At 33.8% G+C, this 20331-nt stretch overlaps 1 protein-coding gene across 1 annotated transcript in view; it reads right to left on the bottom strand.

Moving 5' to 3' along the window:
• Ppfia2 (PTPRF interacting protein alpha 2) overlaps positions 1–20331 on the bottom strand; it is a 430243-nt gene that overhangs the window by 346551 nt on the left and 63361 nt on the right. Inside the window, exon 3 of the mRNA XM_048808220.1 lies at positions 4918–4971. Coding sequence (XP_048664177.1) covers positions 4918–4971 — 54 coding nt within the window. The remainder of the gene's footprint in view (positions 1–4917; positions 4972–20331) is intronic.

Below are 20331 nucleotides of genomic sequence, written 5' to 3'. Positions count from 1 at the left end.
GCAGCGAATTTATAGATTTTTTTCCTAAGGTCACAAAAATTGGAAACAAGCAAAAAAAATTAGAAGTAGGCACTGAATAATCTCAATAGCATTCTTCCTGTTAATTTCTAGGTGAGGCCATAAGATAAACTCAGCCTAAACCTCAATATCATCTTGTGAAAGAATTAAACGTTTCCACATTTGACCAATTTTGATATGTACTATTTTCTGGAATGTATTTCAGGTATTCTGAAGTTTCACCCATATCACTCTTTATTAGATTTTGTCCACATTGACCTCTAAAAGATATCAGAAATGATAATACAGTAAATAGCACATTAATGATGAGAAAATTTTTTAACCCAAATCTCAAAATGAAATACCTTTCATCATGTATGTTAGTCTGCTGAAATATGCATCACTAGACTTATCTTTTTTTGACCAATCTGATCTACTAAATTCTACGTTTAGATCTCATAGCTTACAGTCTAGGATGAATTTGGGTACCAGGCCACGTCTGGCCAACACCTCTAAACCACCAGCTCATGGGCACAACAGGGGTTATTAACATCTCACACTCTGGCTCCACACTGAACTGCACACCTGGTTCCTGCACTGCAGAGGTACAATAGAATTCATGGATTGTACCCTAGTTCTTGAATTTCCAAAATTCTCCTGGCCATCTGAAGCTGAAATGCTTACATTTTATCCTGGATTGCCTAGTGTTGGCTGACAATTGGCTTACCTGGGACATGCTGATTCCTAACACTTCCCAAGTTTTTCACATATTAATACTGTTAATATTTTTAAAAAACTGTAAAATGTGGCAAAGTGGTAAACAGTCATCACTCAGTATCCATCAGAGATTGATTCTCTCATGGATACCAAAATCTGTGCATGCTCAAGTTCCTTACATAAAATAGCATACTACCTGCATAAAACCTACACACAACTTCTCACACTGTTACACTGTATTGTTTAGAAAATAACTACACAGAACAAGTCTGTACATTTTAGGTGCAAATAGAATTCCCTTTTCAAATATTTTAATTTGCATTGGGTTGAATCCACAGATACAGAATCTGGGATAGGAAGAGTCAACTATATTTGAAAAATAGTATTTAATTTAATTATTATATTTTACCCTTAGATTTTAATTATCTAGTTTATTTCCTTTATCTTCCTATGTAGATGTTATGCTATGTTTTTATACTGTAGGTTAATCTGTGGTCAATTTTTTATGAATAGGAAATCTATGAAGATGAAGAATATTTTATATAATTTTTCAAAGATAGTTTTAAGTTAATATTTAACAGATAAAATGCTGAATGAATGTTCTCTCTCAAGAATGCATAGCTATATAGTAATTTCTTTACCAGAATAAAGGATTTTTGATGATGAAAGAGTTTATTTTATGTGATGAAAAACAATTTTGTCAGGCATGGTGGCACACACCTATAATCCCAGTGGCTCAATAGGCTAAGGCAGGAGGATCACAAGTTCAAAGTCAGTTTTAGCAACTTATCAAGGCCTTAAGCAACTCAACAAGACTCTGTCTCTAAATAAAATTTTAAAAAGTGCTGTGGATGTGAGTCTGTGGTTAAGCCCCCTGGTACCAAAAATAAATAAATAAATAAAAATTAAAAAGGAATAATCTGCAAGTTCTATTTGTTGCAGCAATTAATTTCCAGTTACCAAATTTAAAAAAACAAGTCTATTCAAATCTTGTTCATAAGAAAGCCATTGTTTTTACACTTTTTAAATTGCCCCTAGAAATCATGAATGAGCAGCTCTGTCTTTCATTATTAGCATTGAAACTGAGATTTCTTGAATTTTTGGAAAATTTACTTAACATTTATTGTCAAAAATATTAATACAAAATATGCCTGGCGTTCTCAAATTTATCCTTATTAAATATGCAAATTTTCCATAACATTTGTGAATTTGACACAACATTTTATACATGCCTTACAATTTGATTAATAATAAAACTTCACTTTTCTATTGCTTCAGAATAATACTATGTGTACCCAGATCAGAATTTTCAGTTCTTAAAACATGCCATTTTATTTCAAGATCTGAGTTTCTATTATTCTGGTAAAGAAATTACTATATAGCTATGCATTCTTGAGAGAGAACATTAATTCAGCATTTAATATATTCTGTTAAATGAATAAAAAAAAGAACCTTGAATTTTCTTACCAATGCAACTTTTATCATAGAATGCTTTTAGTTGTGCATTGAAGTTACACAAAATACATAACTTTAGAAATAGACAATAGTATTTGATCTATTAATGACATTTAAAAGAGGGAAAATATAAAATTTGAAATGAATTTAGATTATCTTTAATTTAATTGGCTTTCAGTTTTCTGACTTGTAATTAAATTTAAAAGCTTCATTTAAAAATCATTCTATGTATTTATTTATTGGTACTGGGGATTGAACTCAGGGGCACTTGACCACTGAGCCACATCCCCAGCCACATTCCGTATTTTATTTAGAGACTGGGTCTCGCTGAGTTGCTTAATACCTCACTTTTGCTGAGGCTAGCTCTAAACTCCCAATCCTGCCTCAGCCTCTTGAGCAGCTGGGATTACAGGTGTATGCCACTGCACCCATCTAAAACTCATTCTTATATTACTTAAATAATCCTGGCAAATTTGACCATTTCACCTTCATACTTAAAGAATTTTACAAAAGCTTTAAAGATGGCTAAAGAAAATAACTTTATTACATTGACTTTATTACTTTATTAAAATCTGGGGTGTGAGAATCTCAACCCAATCAGTGAATTGATCTCTGATGGAATTAACTGAGTGGTAACTGAAGTGGTAGGGTTTGGTTGGATGTGAGAACTGAGTGCATGGCTTTGGGATATATACATTTTGTATCTGAAAAGTGGAGTCTCTCTGTGTTTCCTGATCACCACGATGTGAGCTGTTTCCCTCCACCACCTTCTTCTGCCATGATATTCTGCCTCACCTCAAGCCCTGAGGAATGGAGCCAGCCTTCTATGGACTAAGACCTCTGAAACTGTGGGCCCTCAAATAAACTTTTCCTCCTTACAGTTGTTCTGGTCAGATCCTTTAGTCACAGCACCAAAAAAGCTGATTAAACACAAAGGGTTTCTTTCAACAGCCAAACCCTAGGCCACTCAATTTTCCATGTTTGCAAATATGCTCTCTTAAAGGATATGATAAACTAATCTAACATGCAAATAATGAATAATATTTTTGTCACTACTTGCAGAAGAGAGGGGTTTAGTTTAATTTTGTTCCAGAATAAATCCTTCTCAAACTTATCTCTAATGTAGAATTCTTTAAGGAATCAGTGAACAGATAAGGGAAATATTTCATAGGATGGATTTAATCTTCATATAAAAAGAGAATGTTGCATACAGGCACAGAGCAAGGCAGCAGGTTGAAATTACATCACAACAGCAGTACCTACAATACTTAAATACAAGCTGGTCCTATCAATATATATTCTGGGTTGACTTATATGTCACCTTTATTTATGCAAGGTAATATAAGTAGTTGTCTGCAGCCAATACATTTCTCCTATATAAGCTAAGATGAAGAAAATCAAAACAAAGGGAAGAACTACAATTTGTTATTTAGCTCTTTCTTAGGAGCAATTTGATTAAGATTAAGTAACTCCATTACATGTGTTATGGTTTAGATATGAGGTGTCGGCTAAAAGTTCACGTGTGAGGTAATATGAGAGTATTCAAAGGTGAAATATTGGATCATGATCACTGATGGGGATTGATTGGACAGTAACTGTATGTATATAGGGTATGACTGGAATAAGTAGGTCACTGAGGGCATGACTTGGGGGTCTATATTTTTTTCTTAGTGAGTAGAGCTTGCTCTCTGTTTCCTGGTTGCCATACTCTGATCTGTTTTCCTCTGTCAGGTCCTCTGCCATGTGTTCTGCTTCACCATGGGCCCAGAGCTATGGAGTTGGCCAACCATGTGCTGAACCTCTGAATACATAAGCCAAAATAATCTTTTCCTCCTCTAAATTATTATTCTTATATTTTTTGGTCACAGCTATGAAAAACTAACTAAAACAACAGGAGAGTGAAACAGAAGAGGAAAGAATTTCAATTAAATGTTATCTTTTCTATACTTCACTGGTGTTTTAATGGAATTATGTACTTTACTGACTTCCCTAGGTGAAGCATATCTAAAAACTGGCAACATTGGGTTTTATGTGTTCCTCATTAAATTTCTCCATGGTAAGTGAAAGGCAAACAGTGATAAGAATTTGTGCACTGACTATTTGTTAAAATAAATTAAATCTGTCTTGTAACTTTATACACTTTGAATTCATATTTGTATCTCTCCTGATATTATGAGAATGTCATTTTGATCAATGTTTTCTCAAATAAGAAATCACAGTAAGGACCAAGATGTTCCAATACTAGGACATCAAGCTCCTCTTATTGCTTAAAAGTAATGTTTAAAAATTAGAAAACACTATCTCTAATTTTTTAAAAAAGATTTCTGGATTAAATAGGAAAGAAACAACAATATCAAGAATCAATGGTATTTATAGCATAAACATAATTTTTATCAGTAAATATAAATTATAGTGCAACAAAATTCTACCCTCATATTTGGAATGGTAAACTTTCTAGTTAGAGTAACCCATTGTCAGAACATAAATTATTAATATATTCTAATGAAGTTTTTGTTCATATTTCAATGCCTATAAATAAATAAATGGAGATGAATTTCATGAGTAATTACAACATTTTAAAACATCAGACCACACTTCAAAACAAATTCAGGTTTTTGTGTTAATTACTACAATAGCTATATTTCAAAAAGTACTTATATATGGCAGATGATAAACAGTCATCTGATGATCTGGTGTATACACAATTCGATTCGTCAACACTTAAATTTAATGAAGAATCTAACTTACCGGTGGATCAGCTCCCTTAGAACCAGTCAGCCCTCCTGTTAGGGATTCGATATCCTGAAAAGGGGAGAGGTGTGATTGTAAAATGGCTACTCAATAGCATGGAGCATTCCCCAGACCCACAGCATAATACTATCTTCAATTGTAAAGTTAGGGCAGTTCAGCGACTCTTCTTCTTTTACAATCTGACATACAATTAGTACTACACAAATAGGTTGTATCTAAAGATATATATAATTTTTTCATCTCTGTAGAGTCTGTAGTGTGTGTGTGTGTGTGTATATATATATATATATATATATGCATATACACACAGAGGTTATTAGTGAATATATACATATATACACATATATATATATATGGGTTAATTATTCTGGAAATATGCAAATAAAATGGGACAAGACAGGAAAATAGATGTTACATCTTTAAAAATCAAAGTGAGAGCAGAATAGGAAAAAAATTACCTTCAATGATCGTAAAATAAATCTTATGGAAATGCCTAACCTACAAAATTTTTAAATTATCTATGATCTACTCTATTACTATATAGAGAGAGGATACAAGGAGATAAAGATTGCTGTTCTGTTATAAAGATCAATTTCTAATCTCAAATCAGTAACCACAGAAGGTCATGCCTGAGTAATGACTACAGTTGTCAAGGTGATCATAAGTAGGGAAATAGGTAATGTTGTGATAAGCTGTGGAGGCTGTGCCCTGTTTATAGGGATAACCACAACTAAATCTTATCAGTTAAGTGGCTTTGGTGTTAGGCATGCCAATAATTAGATTTTTCAGAAGAAACTAGAATTTGATGTTTTAAAATAAAATCTCGCTAGTTTTTAAAAATGTTTCTTTGGTGGATTACAGTTACACATAAAATTAGGGTTCATTTTCACATAATCATTCAAGTATGGACTATAATTTGATCCATTATAGTACACAGTACCACCTATCTCCCACATTTTTAGTGTTTATAATTGATTTAGACCTCTCATCAATCACAATGAAAAAATTAGCACATCATACACATATAAAAAACAAAACAAAATAAATCCACACTTGTGTGTTCAAAGGCTGCTGGATAGGAGTTTAGAACTACATTGGAGAATTACACTTTTTACTAAAAAAGCTCTTTCTTGTGACCCTGATCACTTCTTACCTGTTTGCATATGGTTTAAATAGGAGGGACAAGTAACCCAGGTAAATAACATTTCAGTAAGAAAGTAAAAGAGAAAGATAAATGAATCAAGATTGAAGTAAAAGAAAATTAGATGTCTATGATGAGAGAAACAACCAATACTTTGAAATCATTTAAGTGAATTAATAACATAGGTATCTTTCTTGAAATTACCTATGGGGACTTTTCTGAGGGAGTCCCAGACACCCTCCTTGTGACAGTGATCCTAACAGCTAAACACCTCTTCACCTTCAATATAATTAGGCCACTGGCAGAAGCTAGGCTTACTAGTCCTAAGAGGAGTCATGACTGTGCTCAGCTGGTCTTGTAAGAGAGGAGGTTAGAGGCCAATCTTCAGGGTGGCATGTATAGATCCGGGCTTCTGCTATTGCTTCTCCAGGATCTTGGTAAGGTATGTTCTATTTCCTTTGGCAAGAGGAGACAGGAGCTGGTATTATGAACATGTGCCCCTGCCATTAGGAGTCAATAAAGTTTGACCAAGTAAGAAAAGAAGACTGCTCTGTCTTGGGATTCTCTCCTGTTACTATTCACTCAGAACTTCACCATATCATTTTCTCCTGGTATACAAGGAATGGGAAATCTTTATTTGTGGTGTTGGGGACTGAACACTGGGACTGAGCTAGGCAAGTGTTCTACCACTGAGCTACATCCCCAGATGCAGAATGGGAAAAATTTACAATATATAAGGGGCTGAGATAGGATGTTACTGAAACACTAAAGGCCAGAGAGGAGGAAGTGTAGTGTATGTTTCCATATGAAGATGCTGACTTTGAGAGGAACTCAATAGATGATGAATTTCTTTGTGCATATTATATTGAGTGTCATAAATGATAAGGCAACCACAAGGACAATTCACCAAGATAATTATTGTCTTTTTAATAATAGACACCACACCCACACACTCACATACAGTGTGTATAGATATACAGACATAGATACACTTCCCCCTTATCCAGAAAGCTTTTGAGGAACTACCCCTTTTTCTCCCAAATCCTAGCTTTAAAAGAGGCTTGTAGCTGGGTGGGGTGGTGCATGCCTATAATCCCAGTGGCTCAGGAGGCTGAGGCAGGAGGATCAGGAGTACAAAGCCAGCCTCTGCAACTCAGGGAGGCCCTACACAACTTAACAAGACCCTGTCTTTAAATAAAATATAAAAAAGGGCTGAAGATGTGGCTCAGTGATTACGTGCACTAGGGTTCAATTCCTGATATCAAAACAACAACAAAAAGAGTTGTAAAAATGACTTCAACTATTCAACTGTTAAAGGAGTCTGCCATAAAATAAAGATGATACAGAATCTGGTAGTCTGTCCTGGAGTATTTTATTTGAGTAATGTTTGAAACTAGATATTCTCTTTGCCTTTAACTCAGTTTAAGACAGCTTTCTGGCTCTCAAAAGCCAAAATGTCCCCATTAATATCTCTCTATTGTTAGGCCTATTTGTAAAGGACCTTTCCTCATCCTCCTGTTGAAATTACTTATTCCAGTGTCACATACACCAAAAGGAATCAAATCACTTAAATTATCTGATCTTAAATGTTTTTTATTTATCTTAATGTTCTTATTAAGTCATATATGTCCTATGTAATAAAAGAATGAGATATATTTATAAATTAGCAAACAAAATGAATAACCCAATTGAATTCAAAGACAAAATATAACTTCAAATTTGTTTTAGAATTCCATGCAAGGTTTGACATTAGGTATTAAATGGCTAAAATGAAAGATTAATACAAATTAGAATATCCAGTTTATCATACTTGATAAATATCTCTGTTGTGACAAAATCAAAAATCTATTTCGTAGGTAAAATTATTACCAACCATATTTAAAATAAAATGAAATGATGTTAAATATATTTTGAGATAATATATGTCTTTCTTCACAGGCATAGGAAGGCATATATATTACATTAGCAATTAGAATTTAATGCAACTATGATAAAATGTAGAAATCATTTCAGATAACAACCATTTTAAGAATTTAGTTCATAAAATTTGTAATTATTTTTTACAAAACTCTTTAACAGTCCTTGTTATAATAGATAAGTGTTCCCATTTTCCGATTTTTAAATTTTTAAAAATTTTCATGTTAATCATGATCTTGAAAAAAAAAAGAATTTCAATGAGTGAAAAAAAGGTATTGATATGTGTTGTTTTTAAAAGTGTTGAATTTAACATAAACCATGACTTTATGATTCTAAAGATTCCATATATGTGCACTCTTATCCCCTTAACTCATTTAATTATAAAACAATTTTGAGCTTATGTTCTATTTTTGTAAAGCAAGTAAGAGTGTCCTACTTGGATAGAAGCCCAAGTCAAACATGGCTTATCATTTGATGCAAAAAGAATTTTGTTCAGGTGTGAATAATGAACAAATGTGCATGAATGCATAACAAGATAATGGGTAATATAAACAAATCTTTTGAGGAACTATGAAACTATGCATTGCTATATAACCCTTAAATGATAACTAAAAATAAGTCAATCTTTTTGAATGTTATGGAATATTTTATCTGTAAAAGTAAAATCTTTGACAATGCCACAGTGTTACTTAAAAGTATTTTTCTATGCACAACAACAGATAGGACATCAAATAGTAAAAGCATTGGTTTTCTAAAAAATTTTAAAAATTACTATTGTAGTGTTATTTGATTAAAGCAAAAACAAATTTTTATTTATATGGTATACTGTATATAGTTCTTAAATTGCATCTAATAGATAATAAAATAACTACTACTTACTGAATATTTATTATGTGCCAGTTGTAAATGCTTTGTACTCATTAATGCTAACTTCTTAATAAGCAAGTTATTTCTTTTCTACTTAGGAAGATAGATAATATACCCAATAGCATGGCACGTAGCTTTTAAGAAGTTGGATTACAAAACATGTTTATAAGACACCATACCCATGCTTTTCAATATCGGTACTAGAGGAGCAGCTTCACCTTATACCTGGTGGCTTTTGATATGTCCACATTGGCTTTGTAAGCAAGACTAAACCATGAGCTGACCCATATCTGGATTCGGGGTCCTGAGGGCCTCCCTGTACATTGCAAGGGAGGTTAGTCTTAGGGGACGCTTCTAAATAGGTCTTTTTCCTCAGCCTCCTGGGCACTAAAGAGGCATGGGGCTGCCCACTTCACACCTTCCCATACGGGTTCCATTTACAGTAAATAAGCCTACTTAGATGCAGTATGGAATTGGCTACCCCTTAACAGAGAAGCCTACCTCTCTTTTTTCCTGTTATCTGGTTCATCCAGTTTATTGTTGTCCTGTGGGTTTGGAATCCAAGGCCAGAATTTGAGTGAGATAGGTAGGTGCTCATGGTGCAAAATTTAAGGAGGCATACATCCTGAGTTATTTTGCATGATCATAAGAGTGACAGCCTCCTTAAATTTACTTCCCTAAACACCACATTTGTCTCATCCTAGTCTGTACCCTTCTAGAGTCATGGGAGCTAAAACCATGGTGGACTTCCTTTTGCCATTTGGATTCATTGCCTCCTTACCACTTGGATCTACAGAAGCGTGGAAAGCTAACCTAGTAACTACATCATGTCATTGCTCAGGGCTCTATGCCAGTAATGCATAATCTCCATGAAAGGGGTTGCTAACTTCTACACACACGAACAAAACAAAACAGGATCTATTAACTATACAATCAACTTTATTTCGATAAAAATTTATTAATGAAACTTCCATTTCCCTTCCCAAGTTATGAAATACCTAAGTGAAGCTATTAGGCTGTCTCCTTGACACAGTTGTAAAGTTGGTTTCTTTAACTGGAAAGCTCTTTTCTGGGATGGAATTCTGGCCCATGAATCAGAATCATAGGGCTTAGGAAGGCTGAATTGCAAAAGTGGAGCAATCAGCATCAGAGCTCTCAGTAGAATGGGATTGGAGAGCAGCCTGAGGCATGGTATCATCTCCACACAGGTTAAGATTAAACTCCAAATATGGAGTTTAATCTTAATCTATGCACCTTCTCCTCATGGTCCCTTGCTCTAAGAATTAACATATTTTTATTTGACATATAGTTCTAACGATGAAGCTATAGGAATCAATCTTGAGATTTTTTTTAGTGTAAGTAACTCATTTGGCTCAAATATTGTAAATCCTTCTTCCTCTGTATAGAGGTGGGGAAAATCAGAATATTAGATTTTGAAGTCTTTCTCAGGGATATGTAATTCTTACTTTTAATCCCTAAAGACTACAATCAACCAGTAATTGTAAATGAAAAGATGATAAAAATTGTTTAGGTATCAAATAAAATAAAAATGAAGAAAATGAATCATAGTCAATTGAATTTACATCACCTATGCCTGAAGACCCTGCTTATCTGATAGTGAAATTTAAGGTTAATAGCTAAGTTACTCAAAAATCACTTTATATAACATGAAAATATCTAAAACATTGCAATAACTGGTTACTTATATATTATAATAGGCTAGATTATGTTTCCCAAAAATTCATGTTTAAGTTCCAACCCCCAGTACCTCCATACATAATCTTTGGATACAAGGCCTTTTAATGAGGTAATTAAACTGACTAATTCAGTATGATTCATTTCTTTATAAGAAGAGGAGAAGATAGACACCAGCAATGTGGGCACACAGCAAAGGAAAGAGATCTCAGAAGAAACAAATTTGCCAAAATCTTGATCTTGGGATTCTAGTTTCTATAACTATTAGAAAATATATCTCTGTTTATTAAGCCACCCAGTCTGTATTATTTTGTTATTTCATCTCTAGCAAACTAATGCGTGCATATTTGCAATTTGGAGATAATTTAGGGATTCTTTGGGGAAAGTTATCATATTTAATAAAAAATATATTAGAGTTAATCAAGTAATCTATCCAAAACTACATCAATGTGAGTGGAATTAACATAAAGTAGTAAAATAACCATTTTTATTGAATTGTTATATTGAGAATTTGATTCAGTCTTTAAAGTATTCAATAAAGGGCTGGGGATGTGGCTCAAACGGTAGCGCGCTCACCTGGCATGCACCGGGCACTGGGTTCGATCCTCAGCACCACTTAAAAAAAATAAAGCTGTGTCCACCAAAAACTAAAAAATAAATATTAAAAAATTCTCTCTCTCTAAATAAATAAATAAATATTCAATGAAGTACTTTATGTTTGTAGAGTTTATAAAATTTGTCCTATTCACAATATCAAAATTAAGCATTTATTTTATCCCCTGTATTGGAAAATTCTTCAAAACTTCCCTCTTCTACTATTTCTTCTTAGTGTACCTGTTGTTGCCAATGCATTATCGTGACTCATTTAATTGTTTAAATCTATTCACTGGTGTTTTTCATCTTCCTATTAAGGTATGCTTAACAGGTTTGACCTCTATAATCTTCTTGAAATACTCTTTTTCCCTTGGTTTCCATTTACTTTCTTCCTCTATAAGTTTTCATTTTGTACCATGGTTATACATACTACATATGCTGATGAATTCTGAGTTTCTATCTTCAGCTTCAACTTACCCTCTGAAATCCATACTGCTTACCCCAATCTCCACTTTGATACATTTTAGTCATCTAAAACTTCATTAAGTTAACGTGAAGTCAAACCTTTTTTTGACCTTATCTTCTCCAAATTAGTTTCCATCCCAATGATCTCCCTCTTATTACATGGCATTATCGGTCACTCAATTGTCCAAATTCTTCAGCTTATACCACTATGACTCTTTTAAAGATTTTAAAGATAGAGTCAATATGACTCTATGTCCACTCTTACTATCCTAGTCCCTTAGTCTACGTCAACAAGATCTTTCCCTTAAACTAAAGAAATAACTCCTGGTTGTTTATGAATCTATTCTTTTCTCCTCCTCCATCATATAGTCTCCACAATAGCAGTCAGGTCTACTAAAATATAAATTACATCTGTTTACTCTCTCGTCCAAAACTGTTGAATGGCTTTCCATCAATCTTAAAGAATGCAACTCAGACCTCTTACTTTGTCCTGACATAGCCTGTATGATCTTACTTTCAGCCATTTCTCTGATCCAATCTTTTACAATTCTCCCTCTCTTGTGCCATCCCAGTCACATTAGCTTCATTATTACTCAAAAATCAATGTAAATATGTCTCCTATCTCAGAGCCTTTGCATATGCTTATTAACACTGCTTATGGCACACATTCCTTAGACATCTTTCTGGTTTGTAAGCTCACTCAACTTTATTTGGATCACAGTTTAAATATCAAAACATGAGCACAAGCTTCTTTAACTGTCTAAATCAGCAAAGTTTTCACCTGGAAAATTTGCAAACTCAAAGACTTCATAGAAGAGTGTTTAATAAAGGGATAATTTATAGAGGCATGAATAATTTAATGGATATATTGGAATGGTGAAGCACAGGGCATGGCAAAAAGGTAACCATCCCTTCACCTAACACTGTAAGGTACAAGAACAATGTTGCTAAGGGCCAGCAAGAGGCCTCTACCTCTAGCTAAAGCTTGCCACACAATAGGTTCAATAGAGACCTGTTGAATGAGTGAATAAAAGAATGGAAGCATGTAATTCCCATTTAGTACATAAAAATGCTGAGGCTGAGGGTATACATGATGAAGTTATTTCTTGTTTTTTATATAAATGCATCACTTTGAAAGCATAGCTAAAGGGATTAGTGTTCGTACAACAAGTCTTTATAAAATGCCTAAATGAACATAATAATGAATTACTTGCTTGAGATCATATATCTGGTGAACACTGAAAGGAACTTTGAAGCCCCAAGCCTCATAACCCTCAGCCTTTCCATTCCATCTTGCATCCACTAATAAGACAACTTTCTAAAGGAAAAAGTTCTAAACTCAGCGTAATCTCATCTTGAAGCAATACATTTCTATATATCCCAGCATTTCTAGCTCTTAGGAAGGGAAAAAATATAAAGTGACTTAATGCACAATACATTAAATTTATCTTCTGATGAAATATATTCAATACCTCAGATTAAAGTCCTGATTCTCTAATTACCATACAATGAATAAATCAATGCTTTAAAAATGTCCCTAATGTGTATTCTAGTATAATTAAGTGGTTCAAATATATTAAATTAAAAATCAATAATATTCATTTTTAAGAACATTGCATAGTATGTAGATTCACATCACGGGGAATGAGTAACAGAAGACAAAATTTCTTTTTAAAAAATCATTCAATTTGTCATATAATGCTTAATGGAAACAATCTTTCTACAGAACACCAGCTCCTCAAGGCAAGCATCCAAATAATAAAGCTGGGTTTGTTAATGAGGCATCTTCCTCTTCTACCAGGCTGAAGCTGTTAGTGTTTCCTTGGCAACTTTACAGGGTAAATTTCCTGGGAGGCAGAGAAGAAAAACACACACACCAATTTTATAAATCTTTCCTATAGAAGCCAAAAGGAACTCAAATTAATCATCTTTAAAAATTAAAAAAAGGAAATTCCATTTTTCCTTTACTTTGAAAATATTAATTTTCTGAATTTTCCTTTTGTCCATACAATTAATTCCTTTCAACAAAGGGTGAGCACATATTGTGAAGGAGGCACTATTATGTTCATGAGAGGCTACCATGATAAATAAATCAAGGCCCAAAACTTCCATAGTGTTCAGAGTCAAGTCTGGAATCAGAATTACAGACAATTTCGTCAATATATTGTATAATAAGCATGAGGCATTCACTGAATATGCTATGTATAATCCAAAGATTATGACTGACTTCCAGAGTTTTCAGTCTAAGAGTTTGTCAATTGGCAGAACAATATGGGAACACTGTGAAAAGATTCTGAGAAATAAAGTGTTTTAATGATAATAGAGAGGAATTACAGAAGTAAATTTTATAGAATGAAAATAAGTTTGAGAATTTGACACTCCCAAGATTTAATTTTATTTTTGAATGCATATAAGGCAAGTTTGCCTAGGAACTTGGTTGGGTAACATAAAAATTAGTCTTTATTGAGCATTTACTCTAACAAGTCCCATGTTAAAAACTCTATTAAATAGTGTCTTAGCTCCCTTAACTGTTAGTATTTCTACCTTTTTGAAGATGATGAAACTTTGCAGATTTTAATGACTTGACAAAAGTCACACAATGTTCAATCCATAACTGACATCTCAGGGATTTAGAATAACTATGCTCACTTTAAAAATTGGAAGTGTGAAGAAAAATAAGAGGGAAAACCTCTTGCCATGTCATGGACTTGGGAGAAAATGAACATACTTGCTCACTGTTTGAAGAATGAATCAAATTGTAAGCAGAACGTTGCTACGGAAAGATCGACAGTCTCTGATGGAAAAAAGTACATGCTTGATTGGATATCATATTCTCTGGATATGTGTTAATCACATCATTTAGCAAAAAAAAAAAAGTTAAATTCCAACTATGTTGGCTCTAAATATTTCTAATTTTAAAGTATTTTCTACAAATTCCAATCTAAGTAAGAAATATATGTATCAAAGACACAGTTGTGTCAGCAGTGCATAGAATAGGGTTTTCCCAATAGAAAAAAAAAAAGTACCAGAGATTTTGGTTCTACCTTTTCCAAGGAGTGCCTTCTCTGAAGCACTTTCCTTTCTGAGACTTTTTTGGTGTAGCTTCTTATTTATTCCTTTCCATAGGTTGATGAAGAGAATCTTTTATGAACTCCTTACTTGCTTTCCCAACTTTTACATATAGATGAATTCTTCTTATCTCAAACTTAGCATGTCCCAATAACACATTGTCTCTCTTCTGCCATTTCTATGCAAACTGTCTCCTATTCAATTTCTTATCTCAGTGGATATTTCCAATAACTAGTTATCCAGTTTGGTTTCTGGAGCTCGATAATCATCCCTCACCGTATATCCATATACCAATCTAGTTGATTGTTCCTTCTCAATATCTGCTCAAGCTGAATCTAATCCATCCTCTCTACACTTTCACTTCCTCAGTACAAATATGATGACACTACAGATGTGACTCTGCACCATGTTCAGCCAGAGGAAGGAGAAGTTGGGTTCCGTTTGTGTACAGTGTGTCAAAAGGCATTCTACTGTTATATATAACTAATTAGAACAAATTTAAAAAAAAGTTTAAAGCCTCATTTCATTTTTCCCTCAGCCCTGGCTTTCTATAAAACAATGCCTTTATTGAGTTTCTTTTGTTTTTCTCATTATTATATAATCTCATCTCCAGAGCAGTCATTTCTAAAGTGTGGCCTGGGGACCTTAACACCTGCATCACCTGAAAACTTGCTACAAATGCGATTTCTTTGGGCCTGGTCCAGGCCTGCTGAATCAGAAGCGGTGTTTAACAAGCCCTTCAAGAGTTCAAACTAAGCTCTGGGAACCACTGCTCCAGAGCAAAGTGTCTTAAATTCAAATATAGTCAGGTTACTCCTGTGGTCAAAACTCTTAAGTAACCTTGCCATTCGTAGGAAGAAAAGCCATTAAATATCTTTGCACATGGGACTCTTCATAATACTGTCCTGAGCTACTTTTCTCACTTCACGTTTCACCACTTTCCAGGAAGAAACCTGCACTCTCATCACAACAAAGCTTGCACTTCCTTGTGAAGTGATCTCTTGCTTCCATGGTTCTGCTCCTCAGATTCTTCCCTCTAGAATACATCCCTGCCCTTTGAGTAAATGTCATTCATCCTTGGAGACCCAGCCCAGACATCACCTCCTCTCAGGGGTTTGAGTCCCTCAGGTAAAGAAAGTGGTCCTACTGAAGCTTCCACAGCACCTTTCACTTAACCCTATCATACTTATGAATACATCATTTTATTATTGTCATTTTATTCCTCTGACTTTGCCATTCATTTGAGTTCTAGATCACCTCTGCACTGTGCTGCTCATCTTGTATACTAAGCAATTGTCAAAAAACCCAAGGAGGAATTTGATAAATTTAAGTTCAATGTACCCTTCAAAGAGCTTCTCCTGAAAGGGAAGGATAAGCTAATTGTCTGACATCCGTTCTTGGGAAGATTTTTAAATTGTGCATTATCCCATGTTAACAGGCTTGCTTTCTGGTGTATGTTGGTTTGGTTAGTGTGAATCAATAAGAAACTGATTATCTTTGATCTTACTGAAAAAAAAAATTGGACTTCTGGACAGTAAAACTAATGTAAAGATATTTTTAGTAGTACAGCTGTAATTAGTGTCCCACAGGGCCCCATAAGTGCCCTACAATTCTACTTCAAGTTTGCAAAATGCCATAATTGTGTAAGAACACAGAGCTTAGTGACCAAAAAATCAAGTTGGGCTTCATTACTTACTAGCTGCATCAACTTGAGCAAATTAGTTGATATCCCTTGTATTAAATAACCCCATCTATGTCCTTGTACCTAATTTAAGAAATCTTGAATGAATAATTATAATATTAATAATAATTAATATTAATTTGATAATTCATGGAAGGTACCTTTTTGGTAGCTTATAGAAAACATTTAATAGTAGCTATTATTATCCATGGAATGATACACAGACCCAGGATAGATTACACATGTAAAGTAATAACAGGGCGTAGACACAGATTATACAAAGATATGTTGAAACAGATATGCTTCTGTTTAATAGGGAATAATAGGGCATAGACACAGATTATATAAAGAAATGTTGAAACAGATATACAAGAAAAACAGATATAGATTAATGTTTGGTATAAATCTCCTTTAGATTTCTACAGTGTATTTTTCCTGAAAGGAAATAAATTCTAAGATTGATCTTACTAATCCAGCTATCCTTATAATGTTATACATTTCTATGGCTTTGCTTTTTATAAATTTTTTGCCAATGCCACTTTCAAATATATGACTTTTATTCTTTCTGTAAAAAATTGAACATTGTTTTGCTATAAAAATAAGATATGATTGTTGGGTGAATTGCAATCCATGAAAAATGTGTTCCTCTTTCACTGTGTTATTTAACATCATATATTTATACCATGTGGATAGTTTGAAGCATGTTAGAAATGTACGATAGCAACTGAGATCCCCAAAACTTAAAGGGGATACCAATGTTACAATTCCAGATACACATATTTTATGGGAGATTTATCTGTCAATCTTTGCTGGTTGAGAATCAGAGGCTCAAGACCTATGATCTTAATTTATAATTAAACCTTCAATTACATGATGTTTGGGTCTTTCACTGATATAAAATATAACTAACTACAATAAATACCCTAAAATTTAATTTTTAAACAATCAGGTTTTATTTTCAACTCAGTATATAATACTCTAAAATACTGGGTTTAAAAAACAAAACCGGGAGTGGAGATAAGCAAGCCTATCTGAGGTGACTTTTGTAAAAGGAAAGAATAAAATGCTTCTATCTTTTCCAATTATTAATAAGTTCAATTCCACTGGATGAGACTTAAAACAATTTATCTTTTTGATTAATAAATAACCACAAGGCAGAATATTTTGTGAAGTGAAAGCAAAAACAGTGTGAGTAATTTGTAAAATATGTATGTATATAAGTATTAAATTGCTATTTCTAATAATACCAATAATAGATATTTAGAAATATTTACCTAATTGTATTTCTCCCTTACTAGATTTAGGTATCAGGCCAATTAACATAAGTAGTTTTAAGGTACTCATGAGAACCTGGGAAGAAGCAGATGATATGATTTAAAATTTATTAAGTTTACACTTCTAGAAAAGTTTGGCATGGAATATTTCATCTCATACTTTAATTTTGCAGATAATAGCTATAGAGAAATTGGATAGAGTTAGAAGGAGAGATGGGAGCTCTGAGCAGTATCCAGAATCAAACATGTAAAATTTTCAGAAGGAGGTCAAATTTGAACTGAAAGGATACACAGAAAAATTATTTTTCCATTACTAATTTCTTGGGGGAAAATTCACCAAGTTCTAGATCATAAGAAGTACATTTCCAATTCATCTCCCATTCCTTAGTTCAGTTTTGAAGTGATGAGTAATAATCATAATAGCAAAAAGAAACAGGGATAGGACATCTGGTTTCCCTGGTTTTCTTCTGGGCACCTCCAATTTAATTACTGCTACAGGATTCTGTTAGGAATGAATGTTTTCAATATCAATATCACATTTTTTGAAATACTATTAAATGAACAGAAATTAAATTGAAGTCAGAGAATAAAATGCAGTGATATTATCCTATTATACTAATTGAGAAAATAATATAATGGAGGAATTTTAGGATATAGCATGATGCTGGAGATTTAGCATCAATGAGAAAATTTTCTCTAGGCAGGATGTGCTCTACAGAGAATCTTTCTTTTTACTATTCACCCAAAAACTTTTTACCCCAATAAACAAACATAACCAAGCTTCAAATTTTATGAGTCTTTAAGTTACTGAGAGTAATTTAGAATACTTTATATCCAGATTTTCGCTTTTCTCAATATTTATGAAACATATTTTTAATTATTTACTCCTTTTCCCATATATTACTAATGGTATTCAACTGGGCTACACAAGCAGGTAAGAATTCTAAAGGGCACAGTATGCTAACTTTTGGGGATGATCAGCAGTGAAATATTTGAATATTTCTCTTGCTTGAAATAAACCAGACAGAAAATGCAGAGTCTTTACTTTGGACATACAATCTTAACTGAAATAGAAATATAAGAACTATCTATACTTTGCATGGCTCCATGGTTATTGTATAAAGCAAAGACATGGTTCCTCTAGTTCTGATATGACTGGTTTCAATTAATACAGTATCACTTAGAGCAAGGACTCTCTGCAGCCACGTTTTAATAGTAGATAAGTCTTCCTTCCTTTGCCTCCAGCATGCCCCCAATTGGATTGTGAATCCTGAATGCATGCTACAATAGCTACATATAACCGAAATTCAAATAGAATCTTTCTCAATTATTTGTGGCCCAAAGACCAAGAATAATGCTCTGCTGAAAAGCATTCACACATCCTCAAGCAAGGAGCAACATCAGGCCATGTAAAACTATTGTTAAGCAGGTTCTGCCAGAAGTGATTAGGAGCACTCCTAATGGGAGTTTTATTGGCTTCTTTAGTAGGAAACTACTTCATGTTATAATATGATACCTTTGCTTTCAGGATTTCTGGTATCCCTGGACACTACAACCCATTTCTATCTCCCGCAATCCAACATCAAGACATGCACACACACACATTCACAAGCACACACACATAATTTCCTGAGGATGGATTTTGACTACACAGGAGGGAGCACATCCTAAAAAGTAGTTGGCTCAAGAGAACAAAGAGAACTGTCAGGAAGCCGACAGGGGACTGAGAGTATCACAGAAAATGAGGACTATTTAATTTCCATTTTTTTTTTTGAGGTTATTGTGAATGGGGAAGTTTTCCTCATTTCCTTCTCAAAGGATTTGTCACTGGTATATAGAAATGCCTTTGATTTAAGGGTATCTTGCTACTTTGCAGAATTCATTTACTAGTTCTAGAAGTTTTCTGGTGGAGTGTTTTTGTTTGTTTGTTTGTTTTTTTACAATCTGTGAGGTGAACAGAGAGCCTACATCCTGGGAGCAAATTTTTACTCCTCACACATCAGATAGAGCAATAATCTCTATGGTATATAAAGAACTCAAAAAGCTAAGCACCGGGGCTGGAGTTGTGGCTCAGTGGTAGAGTGCTTGCCTAGCATGCATGAGGCACTGGGTTCGATCCTCAGCACCACATAAATGTAAAATAAAGATATTGTGTCCACCTAAAAATAAATATTAAAAAAAAAAAGCTAAGCACCGAAAAAAACAAGTAACCCAATCAACAAACGGGCCAAGGACCTAAACAGATACTTCTCAGAAGAGGATATGCAATCAGTCAACAAATATATGAAAAAATTGCTCATCATCTCTAGCAATCAGAGAAATGCAAATCAAAACTACTCTAACATATCATCTGACTCCAGTCAAAATGGCAGCTATTATGAAGACAAACAACAATAAGTGTTGGCGAGGATGTGGGTAAAAAGATACACTCATCCATTGCTGGTGGGACTGCAAATTGGTGCAGCCAATATGGAAAGTAGTATGAAGATTCCTTGGAAATCTGGAAATGGAACCACTATTTAGCCAATATGGAAAGTAGTATGAAGATTCCTTGGAAATCTGGAAATGGAACCACCATTTGACCCAGCTATCTCTCTCCTTGGACTATATCCAAAGGACTTAAAAACAGCATACTACAGGGACACAGCCACATCAATGTTTATAGCAGCACAATTCACAATAGCTAAACTGTGGAACCAACCTAGATG

The sequence above is a fragment of the Marmota marmota genome, unplaced genomic scaffold (assembly GCF_001458135.2).
Source record: "Marmota marmota marmota unplaced genomic scaffold, marMar, whole genome shotgun sequence".
Taxonomy (NCBI): Eukaryota; Metazoa; Chordata; class Mammalia; order Rodentia; family Sciuridae; genus Marmota; species Marmota marmota.
This window is presented reverse-complemented; position numbering and strand designations above follow the sequence as displayed.